At 41.8% G+C, this 12,623-nt stretch overlaps 1 protein-coding gene across 4 annotated transcripts in view; it reads left to right on the top strand.

Moving 5' to 3' along the window:
- afg1lb (AFG1 like ATPase b) overlaps positions 1–12,623 on the top strand; it is a 36,080-nt gene that overhangs the window by 15,832 nt on the left and 7,625 nt on the right. For 3 of the 4 annotated variants that reach the window (XM_046060529.1, XM_046060531.1, XM_046060532.1), the window contains one exon: positions 1,278–1,336. The exons of the other annotated variant lie outside the window; for it this stretch is intronic. In XM_046060529.1, the coding sequence (XP_045916485.1) occupies positions 1,278–1,336 (59 nt within the window). The remainder of the gene's footprint in view (positions 1–1,277; positions 1,337–12,623) is intronic. 4 annotated transcript variants of the gene reach the window in all.

Below are 12,623 nucleotides of genomic sequence, written 5' to 3'. Positions count from 1 at the left end.
AGGCGTACATTTTCTGTCTTTATTGATGTGGAGATGCCAGTATCAAAAAGCCCTAGATGTGTTTGGAGGGGGAGTTTAGCGATAGGTCTTTTCTAGAACGGCTAAAGTAGCATTTTGTTGTTCTTAAACACTGATGGAGTTTAATGAGATTGAGGAGTGTTAGCGGTATAAATGGTGTCTTTTTGTGGTGGTAAACCCTCCAATACACTGGATCTCACATGCAGTTTACATTACTAAATTTTAAGTCTTTGTGAGCTTATTTTGATTACCATAATTCAGTAATATGTTTCCTTCACAGTGGCATCAGTTACATCTACCTATAGCAATCAACAGCTCAACATCATAGGAAATTGTGTTTGTTTTCCTTCTGACAGTTAGGTGAGCAGATTTATACATAAATATGAAACTATCAATATCAGCTGGTAAGCTTAGCTTAGCACAATGACTGGTAACAGTGAAAGTGCTACCCTGGCTCTTCAAAGGTAAAAAAAAAAATTGACAGTGCAGTTTTACATGAGGTTATTTGGCTGACTTTTTTCAGGAATTCAAGAAATAACTGGATTTATTTAAATTAAACACACAAGGTTTAACATGTTAATTAGTGAATTTTAAAGGTGCTGGTAGGCTTTGTCAGCCAGCCTAGTGATTTTCACCTTTTTCCAGTGTTTGTGCTAAGCTAATTGGCTCCTGTTTCCAGCTTCATATTTCCAGCACAGATATTAGAGAGGTATCGATCTCATGAAAACCCTATTCCTTTGCTTTAACCTTGGCAATAGTCCATTACAGTATAGGAGTTATCAAGCGGGTATTGGGTCCTACTGTAGTAAGCTTAAGCCCAAACATCAACAACGACCACTTGTTTGCATTTGCAGCTGGAGGGGGCTTAAGCCTTGATGCGTGTGTGCCTTTGTCCATGTTTGTGTGTGAATCCCTATCTGTTTTATCTGTCTATCACGGATGCTACTTCAGATGTAATTTGTTCCAGCCGAGCTAATTGAAACCTCTATTCAGCGAGCTGCTGTGGACATTGTCCACACTGAAAAGGCGACAGTCCTTTTTCTCACCACCATTGTTTGGGAATGTAATGAATTTTATGTTGCTGCCGCTGCCGGTAGAGAAATCCATTTTTCTCTCCTGGTCCCAGTCCTTTTGTCATGCCTCCCCACCCATCCTTCAGTTCATCAATAGCCACTTTATCTGCCAATCTGCGGCTGGGGAATGACATTATTAGGAGGCTAAACAGCAGCTCTAATACAGGCCCTCCCCTCCTCTTTCAGATCTGTACAAAAACGGACTTCAGAGGGACACCTTCCTACCTTTCATCGACGTGCTGAAGGTAGAGACAAAGTCACCCCTCTCTCTTGTATTGTTAATTTATTCATTTGTTTATCACACACACATAAACACACATACACGCCCTTGCATGTGCGCCTCGGTCCCTCTGTGTCTGTCTTTTTGCAAGTTGCTCTTTAGTGGTTTGATGTATCCTGCTTCCTGGATGCCACACACAGTGTCACAAAGCTGTCTTTGATCATACCAGGGCACGGTGAAAGACTTGCAGAGAGAGAGAGGGAAAGGTAGGGAGAGATGGAAAAGAGCAGGAGTGAGTACAGGTAATGTGAATGAGAGATGGGAGAATGAGCTGGGGGACTGACCCAGACTGCTTGCATTTCAAAAGTGGGGGGTGGGGGCAGAGGAGCGATGTGGTGGTTAGCATTTCCAGCGGAAAATCTACTTTGCAATTTAAGCAGGTAGCGCCATTATCCTGCCTGCATCTCAGATGATCATTGATGTGTTTGGAGTGATCATGATAATAAATAATTGCATAATAATTTGTTTGTCATGCATTTTGCAACAGAGAAGGCCGGCATTCTTGCATCTTTTATTGGTATTTAGTCTAAATAGTAAAGGTAAGCAATATCCAACTGCCACAAATGAACTGCATTTTCTTGACCATTTGTAAGACAAAATGACGGGCAAACAACAAACACAGAGACAGGTTTTAATTTTACACTTCTTTCCACATCTCAAACATGTAAACACACACACACAGTCATGAGTAGGTGGATATGAAGTACAATAACCCAAATGGGATATACAACACTTTCTGTGACTATAAATTGTGTGACTTACATGTATCAGTTGATTATGAAGAAGTAAATATTGATATGGCATTGTTTAGTTAACGGAGCCATATAACATTTCCTTGGCTTCCTACTTCCAAGAGTGATTCCCAAATGTTTTCTCATTTAGCACCATTGCCAAAATGTGCTGAATAAATATTTGTTAAATATATATCTAGATAGATATATGCACAGACTCACAGATTCAGTTGTTTACAAGAATCAGCGCATAAATTGGCTTAGCATCACATAAGTAACTTTATAGCTCCCCTGAAGAGCAGAGCATCACAAAGTGTACATCTGTTAAAAACGCTATGTTAGGATTATTGGTTTCAGTTATGAAAAATAACTCAGTTTCCGGTACATTTTCACTTTCTCATAACCCTTTCCTAACTAAATCTAAGGTAAAATATGAGGTAATATACTGTATGATATGAGCTGATATCACTATTGGCCTATAAAACAAGAAATTCCCCATGCACGGCAACACCAGTGCTGGTAGATTGCAGGATTTAGCAAAAATAAGCCACCGCACACTGAGATGACTTTACTTACAGGTATGCTAAGGTGTCTAGGTCAAATGACCAGTAATCCCAATCTACATTTTTTATTGCTTTTTTTTATAGGGCCGGGCAAGTTGATGCGTTGTTATCGCATTAACGCATTAATTAATGCCGACAATCATTTTATTTTGAAAGTCCGTTTCTCACCGGTTCTGAATACACATACAGTCAAACCATGGGTCACAGGAGGGGTCACCCAAACGAGCAGTATAGAGGGAATGCCTCGGCAGACTATGTTGGATGCAGCGTGTGGGAGAAGTAGATAAACAAAAGCAAGACAAGCGATAAAATGCCATAGCGAAGTGGATAGCTACACACGGCGTGCTGATTAGTAAAACTCACAAACAGCGAGGATCAGTCTCTCTTCCAATGATTTGTACAGCGTCACGTACAAAAAGTTCAAGACAATTCAACTTAGGCAGCGGACGTGTGCATGAGGCGAGACAGTTTCACCGGAACATGCCTGTTTGTCGCTACGCCTTGTGCTTGACCACGTCACCTCACTCTAAGAGGGACACTTGCTACTGAACATAGACTGTTTATGCTGCTCCCTGATAAAAACAAAGATGTTTCTGCTGATACCTGAAAACAGATTTACATAATGTTAGCCTGTTATGATTTTATGATCGTGGCTCTTTAACAACCTAGATAAAAGGTAATGCCCTGGCAGTGGAAAATAATTTTGGTTTTATATTTGATTTGATTACATTAATGTTTAAATTGAGATTTACAAGAAATATTTTACTGCTGCTGTGTAAAGTGAACACTGCTGGTAAAAAGCACCTTATTTTTTTAAAGTGTTGTTTAAATCACGTTATTGCACTTTTGTGTGTGTATATAGCAGTACATTTAAATTAAAAGTGCGCAATACACTACTTTAGAATTCATTATTCAATTTTGCGCATAACAATGCATTTACAATTACATTTTTTTATCGTTTTATTGTGTTATATATGCGGAAAAACATACATGAGTTACAAGAATGGCATTTCACATAAATCACTAAGAAGACTAATATGAAGCTCACTGACAAGGAACTATTAGTTTTTCTCCCTTGCTTAAACACTATAACCAGGCTATTGAACTAAAATAACTCTATTTTTGAAAAATGGAGCTTGTGCCTGGATAGCCTGTGTCCTCTATCCACCAAGCCTGCCCGCCCGAACCAGTCCCACCCATGGCTAACTGATACCATCTGTGGGCTCCGTACTGATCTCAGAGCCGCTGAAAGAAAATGGCGAAAAACCAAAGACCCTGCCGACCTTAAGGGCTACCAACTGCTCCTATCCTCCTTCTCAACAAGCATCAGTGTTGCCAAAACTGTGTTCTATAATGACAGAATAAGCAGTGACACTGACTCAAGGAAATTATTTTCCACTTTTAAAACGCTACTAAATCCTTCTCCACCCACAAACTTGTCTGCTGATACCTTTGCTGCCTTCTTCACAGGCAAAGTGGGGCTATAACTAGCCAATTCTCTAAATCTCTCAAAAACAACCATTCTATTCCCGCCCTGGTCAGCTACCACTGTGTGAGCACAGCACAGGAAAACCAAAATCATGTAGCAGTCCTTATACATGTCTCTCTCCATCTCCCTCGGGAAATGGTGCAAAAGGCTCAACACCAAGGCTAACATGTAGCAGTCCTACTACAATGGACAATGGCACTACACCTGATCCATAGCCGTCCCACTACATGCCCACTGGTCCCGATTCCTACAAATCGAATCAAGCCATGTCTCCTACTGTGGCCCGGAAATCACTCATGTGATAAATACTTCTCTGGCTTCAGGAACCTTCCCGACCACTTTCAAAAGGGCTCGGGTTACACTCTTGCTTAAAAAGCCCTCACTCGACCCAACTTAAGTTGAGAACTATCGGCCAGTTTCTCTTCTACCATTTTTATCCAAAACTATTGAATGGGCAGTCTTCAGACTGGTCTCAGAATTCCTCTCACGGAATGACCTCCTAGATCCATATCAGTCTGGTTTTAAGAGTGGCCACTCTACTTAAATGGCTCTTTTGTCTGTAACAGAAGCCCTAAGGTCAGCTAAAGCTGCAGCCCAATCCTCGGTTCTTATCCTGCTTGACCTATCAGCTGCCTTTGACACAATCACATGATCCTACTATCCGCACTCTCAGCAATGGGCATCTCGGGGAAAGCACTTCTGTGGTTAGAATCCTACCTCTCGGGGTGTTCCTACAATGTTTTGTGGCAAGGACAATTATCCTCCTCCCACTGCCTCTCCACAGGGGTACCCCAAGGCTCAGTGCTAGGGCCCCTTCTCTTCTCAATTAACACCACCTCACTGGGGCCGATCATTCGCTCGCATGGCTTCGCTTACCACTGCTACACAGACGATACGCCAGACGACCCCACCGTCTCGGCACAGATCACAGACTGTCTATCAGACATATCTGCATGGATGAAGGCTTGCCACCTTCAACTAAACCTCTCTAAGACTGAACTCTTGGCCATCCCAGCCAAGCAATCTATCCACCATAACATCAAACTACAAATTGGCTCCTCAACCATCACTCCAACCAGGGTGGTGAGAAACTTGGGTGTCATGATTGATGACCAGCTGTCCTTTTCAGACCATGTTGCTGCTGTCTCTTGGTCGTGCCGCTTTGCTCTATACAACATCAGAAAAATCAGGCCCTACCTCACTCAGTATGTCACCCAGCTTCTGGTACAGGTTACCTCTCGCCTCGACTATTGCAATGCCCTTCTAGCGGGTCTTGTAGCTTGTGTGGGGAAACCCCTACAAATGGTTCAGAACGCAGCAGCGCGTCTGGTTTTTGATCAGCCCAAAAGGACTCATGTCACTCCATTACCGTGTGACCTCCACTGGCTACCCATGGCCTCCAGAATCAGATTCAAGTCACTTATGCTTGCCTACAGAGTGACTACTGGGTCTGCACCCATCTACCTAAACTCCATAATACAAGTTTACATTCCTTCTCGGCCACTACGCTCCTCCAACGAACGCCGCCTGGCTTTGCCATCCCTTCACACAATGCATTCCCAGTCCCGGCTGTTCGCATCTGTGACACCACGATGGTGGAACGAGCTACCACACGCCATCAGAGCAGGGGCGTCCCTCTCTAACTTCAAGAAGCTCTTGAAAACTCATCTCTTCTGAGAACACTTCCTCTTGGAACACCTCTAACTCCTACATCTAACATGCACTTCCTGTGCTCTTCTTCTTCTATCCCCTTACAATTATCTTGTATTGATTGCACTTTTTGTTAACTCTAAATTCTTTCCCTAGGTATTTATCCCATTGATGCGATATGTGGCATAAGCACTTACTAGTATTTATTGCTGCTTTTATTAATATGTATTGTCAGTTGTAGATATCATGCTGTATTTTACGCTCTGTTAATGATTGTATGGTGTTCCTCAAATGTAAGTCTCTTTGAATAAAAGCGTCTGCGAAATGAGTAAATGTAAAAAGCACAGCCATTTCCCTAAACCCTACACACAATTCCCTTCATTTCTCATTGCTTACACCATGTGGTCATTGAGAAAGCACTGACATTCAATAATGTTCAGTCAATCAGCACAGGTTGAGCTCAATTATCTCATAATTGAAAACACACCAATCAGAAGCTTCAATAGAAAGATAAAAGAGCCAGAGTCAGTTCATTCAGGTTTGGAACAATGAATCCAGAGAAATCTGAAGGAAGAGGTAGAGGACACCAGAGAGGAGGAGGAAGATGTGAAGGAAGAGGAACAGTAGGAATTGGAGGAGGAAATGGGATAGGAGGAAGATGAGGAGTAGGAGGAGGCGAAGCAGGAGTACGGCGTAGGAGTAGGGAGGAGGTGAAGAGGGAGGAGGAGGACTTGGAGAAGGAGGTGAAGAACAAGAATCTGTCCCAGACCAAACACAGGATACTGGGCAGAACAATTTGTTGTTTGGTGTGTTGAACTGTACAGTGCACTATATGCAGATGTTTACATTTGTTATTCCTTTTGTTGTGTTCAGCATGTGAAAAATGCAATTACAATTATAACCAGTTTTTGTAGTGTGTGTGTGTGTGTGTGTGTGTGTGTTTCTGTTTCTTTGAGGGCTTGTGTGTCATATCCGAGGGCAAAGTGTGGTTTTTCAGCAAGATTGAATGGTTTTGAGTGGAGAGCTTCATTTTGACCTGAAAATAGGATGAAATATTATGGAGTTGTGTTTAGAGTTTCAAGAAAAAGAGGCATAATTTCAAGAAATGAGTGGGACAGAGGTAGGACCTATAGGATATCTGTCCTAAGGGACTTAATAGTTCCTTGTCAGTTAGCTTAACATTAGGCTTACCTAGACACTACTTATTTAGCACACCTGTGAGTGCTCCTGCAATTTCAGTGAGTGAACCTGAAGAAGCCATAGGCGAAATGCGTTGTTCACAATAAATTGCAGTAAAGTCATGTCAGTGTGCCATGGCTTGTTTTTGTTTTTTTTCAGCATTATTAGCCTATTTGGCCTTAAAACAACATTGTTGTTCAGGCTCTAGATATGATAATTAGTATGTTGTTTTAATATTATTATGATCCCATTACATTTACCTGTACCGAAATAATAAACTCATAGTGGGAAATGCCAACACAGAGCCACATGGTTGATCTGCAGCACCCAGGACACAGACAGTTTCAGGGTCATCAGAGCTCCACTGTATCATCAAACACACACATGCAAATGTAAACGCACTACAACCAGGGAAGCTTTGGAGTCACCCTTCTCCCCACCCGCTCTCCCAGCAGCACCCTTGCCCTCTCTAATCCACCCTCATCAAGGTCCTGAATGCCTGTTGTCCTTCTCTGCCCCACACTACCTCCTCTCTTTCAGGGTTCCATGTTCCCCTTTGTGAGACCATCTGGTTTTCAGGGTCGGGGGTTTTTGGGGGTGCAAGGCGTTCTCTATACCGGCCTGTTCTGTAAAGTTAAAGCGTGTTTTAGCGGGGTCACACTGCTAACTAGCTGACCCTTAATAGATTGAATTAATGCTTGCAGGGACCCTGATGCAGCTCACTCTGTATGTTCATGCCTGAGTGTGTTTCTATAGCCAGCGAGAGAGTGAATGTTAACAAGTAAAAATAGCCTCTGACCTCTCCTCCCTATCACCTGAGCTGGAGTGGTAGAGGTTAATCCACTGCCTCTGTCCGCCTGGGTTGACATCTTTATTTAACTATTGACTTCTGATTAGTTGGGACCCTGTTTTTCCTGAGCACCCTTCCCTTCTAAACCACCCAGTTTCCTAATCTTAAAATTAAGAAATCATTATATCAAGTACAAACTAAGTAAATACACTTGCCAGATATGGAAAGCATACACTACAACTAAAAGTCTCTGACTGCTTTTCACTTTTTAGTTTATTATTTTTTTTTTTTTTACACAGTCATTTGTAATTTCTTGTCCTTTTTAGCGTCTCTGTGGACTCCATCAGGGAATCTATTCAGTTGTTTAGGCTTCTTTTTCTTTGTAGCCATGGCAAAGCTCAGAGTTCTGTAAAATACAGGGTTTAAGGGCTTTTTTTTAATGGACACTGCCAGTATTGTAACTAAGACACTCTTTCTCTCTCACAAACTGTCCTCCCTCTCCACTCCACTTTTCATGGCCCATCCTGTCTCAACTCCTCTATACCCGCTCTTTATTCTATTACTATCCTGTTCTGCTTGCTGGCTTTACTCACCCAAGGTCAGGTCTCTGTGTTTTGGTAGCAGAATAGTGACTTTATTTTCCCTGCGCTTGTTCGATTGCAGTTGCGCACAATGCTGCTGAGGGGGGGAAACATGACAACAACCCTGAGGCAACTTTGAGTATCTCTGGATTTCTTGCTGTTTTTAACCCTTCTTTTGATCCGCTCTCCTTCTCTTTTTTTTCTGTGTCATTGTTAAAAATGTGCTGTGCAGTTGGTGATGAGAGAAAAAGAAATATATAAATAAAAACAGGATGCTAGAGAAAGACAAATTGAGGAATGAGAGGGATGTGGTCCTCCAGTGAAGGCCTTGGTGAGAAGGACTGCCTGTGAAGAGCCGGCAGCATGCCAGTTCAAATCAATTGGATGTTGATGTCTGATGACTATCATTGTCTTCCAGAGCATTTATTGGCAGGGCAGTGCTACTCACTGTATGCCTCGAGGGCGTACCTCACTTCTTTCATATCAGTGTCTCACTTCTAGAAAACTGAACAATTAATAGAGTTAATAAAGGTTGAAAAAAAAATCGATTTTGCTCCTTTTGAACATGAGGAATGAATTCTGGCTCTGTAATTTCTAATTGATTCAGTCACCTTGGCTTGTTATTTCCTGCTGCTAACTGATGATATCTAGTGTTTTAACATAAGTGTGTGCACGTGTTAGATCTGTTTGATCAAGCACACATTTGCGCAGGTGCATTATACTGTACTGTATGTATTCATTTGTAAAGCAGACCACCTGCAATCTGAGACAACACTTAATTCTGAAATGTCGCTCTCACTTCTAACTTCACTAACATTTATATTTAATGCCTCATTTTCTCTACTTGTTGTGCTCGCCGCCTCTGTTATGCTCTTTATCAACCCACTCGGCTCTTGATGTTCTGCCTTGTTTTCACAGTTGTAACATCCCAATGCTTGAAAGACAGCTGGTTTTGCGATGTTGCACATTGAAATATATTCTCAGACAGTCCTTTAATGAAGATATGAGCGGTTACTAACTTGTTTACTTGAACACAGACATGTTTTTATACCTCAGTAATACATTGTTGATGCTGTCAGTGTTCACAGAAGGCAATACATAACACATCAGGGCCAAAATAAATTACATTAGATACAATGGATACAATGACAGAATAAAACAAAAACAAAGAAACTGTAAAGAAAATGGCATAAGAAATCAGATTTATAGTGTAAATCTTGAAACTCGTCCCAAATTGTTTTGGGTCGGATGCCAAGTAATACCTGTAATACCATAATCACATTTTTTGTATAAAGCCTGTGTTGGCTGCTGAGGGAGCTGATAAATTGCCTCAAGTGATGTCACAAAAGTCAGCGCTGGTAGGGGCTGAAGACTACATGTTTGAAAATGAAAATAGTCTCGGCATGTGGAGTTAGAAAAAAGGAAGCTTAACAGATCTCTGTAGTCTGTTCCTCATCTGTGCTTGAGGCTACAGCTCGAGGCTGTAGCCGCTACTAGCCTAACACACCAGAATCTCCGACCCAAATGTCGCAGGTCGAGATTGCATTGTGGGTAATGTAGGCACCCAGTTTTGACAAGAAGAATGTGTGGAATAAAAAAGATATCTCTGTTTCTGCTGCATCCAGTTCTGTCCTTTCTTCTTTTCTTTTTTTTTTTTTACTGTCCATCGTGAGTCCAACAGTGTTATAGGAGTGTGATGCAAAATCATTTGAGAACTTTGAGTTTGAGTTGATATTATACCATAAGATCAGAAAGGTATTTGGTCCTAAATCATTTTGTGATTTATTAAGTATTAGCCATATTAAAATCTATTCTCTTATAATTGTGAAGCCAGTACAGAGCTTTGTCTGCTGAAGTGATATGCTCAGCTGCATGGAGTCCAATTCATATCTCTGTGTTGCTACCAACATGGGTAGCCTCTGTTGGCCAGGTGCAGGAACCACAGATGTACCACCGAGTTTTGGAGCGGTTCGGTTTTAGTCCTCAACAGAGCTTGAGAGGGGTTGAGGGTGGGGGGTCCAGTGGGGTCCTGGATCACGAAAGGTGGGGCCTCCAACTCAAAAGATGTTTCCCCAAGAGGAGCAGCCGAGGCAGGGGGAGGTTGTGAGAACGACCTCTCAGAACAAACCATCGCTGGCCCAAGGTGGTCACACTTTAAGGGAATAGATCATTAGGTGTAATTAGGGTGTTCACATTGTCATGTACCCCCCCGACTGCCCAAGAATGAATAAAATCACCAGATACACCCCCCTACACACACACACACACACACACACACACACACACACACACACACACACACACACACACACACACACACACACACACACACACACACACACACAGAAGCTCCCCAGTTAGTGAAAACACTTTGATGTCAGAAGAGTCGTCAAGAACTTGCCAGCATAAAGGCAGTGTTTTAAGCTCTCTCTCTTTTCTCCCCCATCTCTCTCTCTCGACCCCTCTATCCCTCCCTCCCTCTTTTCTTCTTTCCCTCCACACAAGGCTGTAAGACACACACGGTTGAATGAACGACAACCTTTCCCCTCCTCCCCTCCCCTCCCTCTCTCCCCCTCTCTCCCCCCTTCGTCTCTTTTTCAGCCTTCCCACCCCCGCATTTCTTTGAGGCCTGGTCAATTCTCCGGGCCAAACAAAAAAAGCATCAAATGTTTTCTGCTGCTGGGTAATGAGGGAGTGGACCTCATCAGGGCCCAATAGTCAGCTATCCTTGCCTTTTGTTACAGCTCAATGGCACCGCGCTCTTTGAAAAACTCAAAAGCAACTTTTTGAGGAGTAAAGGATAGAGAAAGATATGGCGTAGAGGGAGCGGGAGCAGAGGCAGCCACCAAAAAAAAAAAAGCCACTCTGTTTTTATGCTAAACGGCTGTCCAGAGAGAGCAGTGGACAGCTTGGACAATGACATGATTGGAGCTACATGTGTTTGGATGACTTTCTTCTAAAGAAACTCTGATTCTCATGTCTGTCATCTCTCTCTTCTGTCTCTCCCCTCCCCTCTTATTTCTGTCAGCTCGTGAATGCGTCCCTGCAAGTAGTAAAACTCTTAATTTGCAGTGGAGCTGCTTCCATGCTGCTTTTCTGTGAGTCCGCTGCATATGGGGCTTGTTTTTACAAGAAGATAAAACTGTGGCATTACTCATGACCATAATGAAATAATAATTATTTTCCATATCAAATTAATCTGTCAGTTATTTTTCTAATTACTGTGAGTGTTAAGTGTTTTAAAATTTCAGAAAATAATGATAAATGTTGCTCACTATTTTCCAGAACCCAAAGTGACATCTTCATCAGATCAAAACCCAAATATGTTCAATTTACAATCATATAAAACAGAGAAAAGCAGCAAATTCTCTCATTTGAGAACCGGAAATCAGTGACATTTCCGTGAGGCCGGGACACTTTTTTGGCACTTTTACTTCATAAATGACAGAACATTAATTACAACAATTTTCATAATCGACTGGTCAAATGACTTCACAAAGTTAAACAGTCTCTCTGACTGCTGTTTTTGAGCCGCGATTGAAATAGAGAGAAAAAAAGTGACATTGGTGCGTATTTGAACATTGACATATAAAAAGAAATACCTTGTGCAAAGTAATTTTGCCTTACTAAAATCCCAGTGTTTTGGTATTAGTTATTTGGGCAGTAAGACCTCAAGGTTTACAAATACATCTATGATTTACCATCAGTCTACTTCATGAAAAGGATCCCTGATATTTTGTCCATTAAGCATATGTGCAAGTGTAGACTTTAGGCATTATAGAATAAACAGCATGGCACTGAGAACTAATAGAGTGACTTTTACACTAGGCTGGGTCTAGGTCTTTAACTTAATATTATCTTCATTATTTATTCATCTGTTCCTTAATGTAATGATTAATTGATCACTTGATTAGCCCAGAAAATGTATGAAAATACAAAAAAAAAATACTGCAAAAGATTTGATCAATTTACAAGGATATAAAACAGGAAAACTCAGCATATTCTCACATTTGAAAAGCTGGACCCAGCAAATGTCATTTTTGCTCAAAACTCTATTGATCATCAAAATTGTTGGCCAACTAATAGATCAATTGCCTGATCGCTCTAACAGTACACTTGGGGGAAAAAACAGTGCAGTGGAATGGCAAGATACAGAATAAGCTAAAGGCACAGTTGGTGATGAGACTGTATGTTGCAAAGTAGACTAACTAGGATAGGAGTCTGTGAGAGTATCCTGATGGTGGAGGGGGGGGGGGGGGGGGGGAAAAC

Source organism: Micropterus dolomieu, linkage group LG10, assembly GCF_021292245.1.
Source record: "Micropterus dolomieu isolate WLL.071019.BEF.003 ecotype Adirondacks linkage group LG10, ASM2129224v1, whole genome shotgun sequence".
Lineage (NCBI taxonomy): Eukaryota > Metazoa > Chordata > Actinopteri > Centrarchiformes > Centrarchidae > Micropterus > Micropterus dolomieu.
Note: the sequence above shows the minus strand (reverse complement) of the source record. Positions and strands in the feature narration are given on the sequence as shown.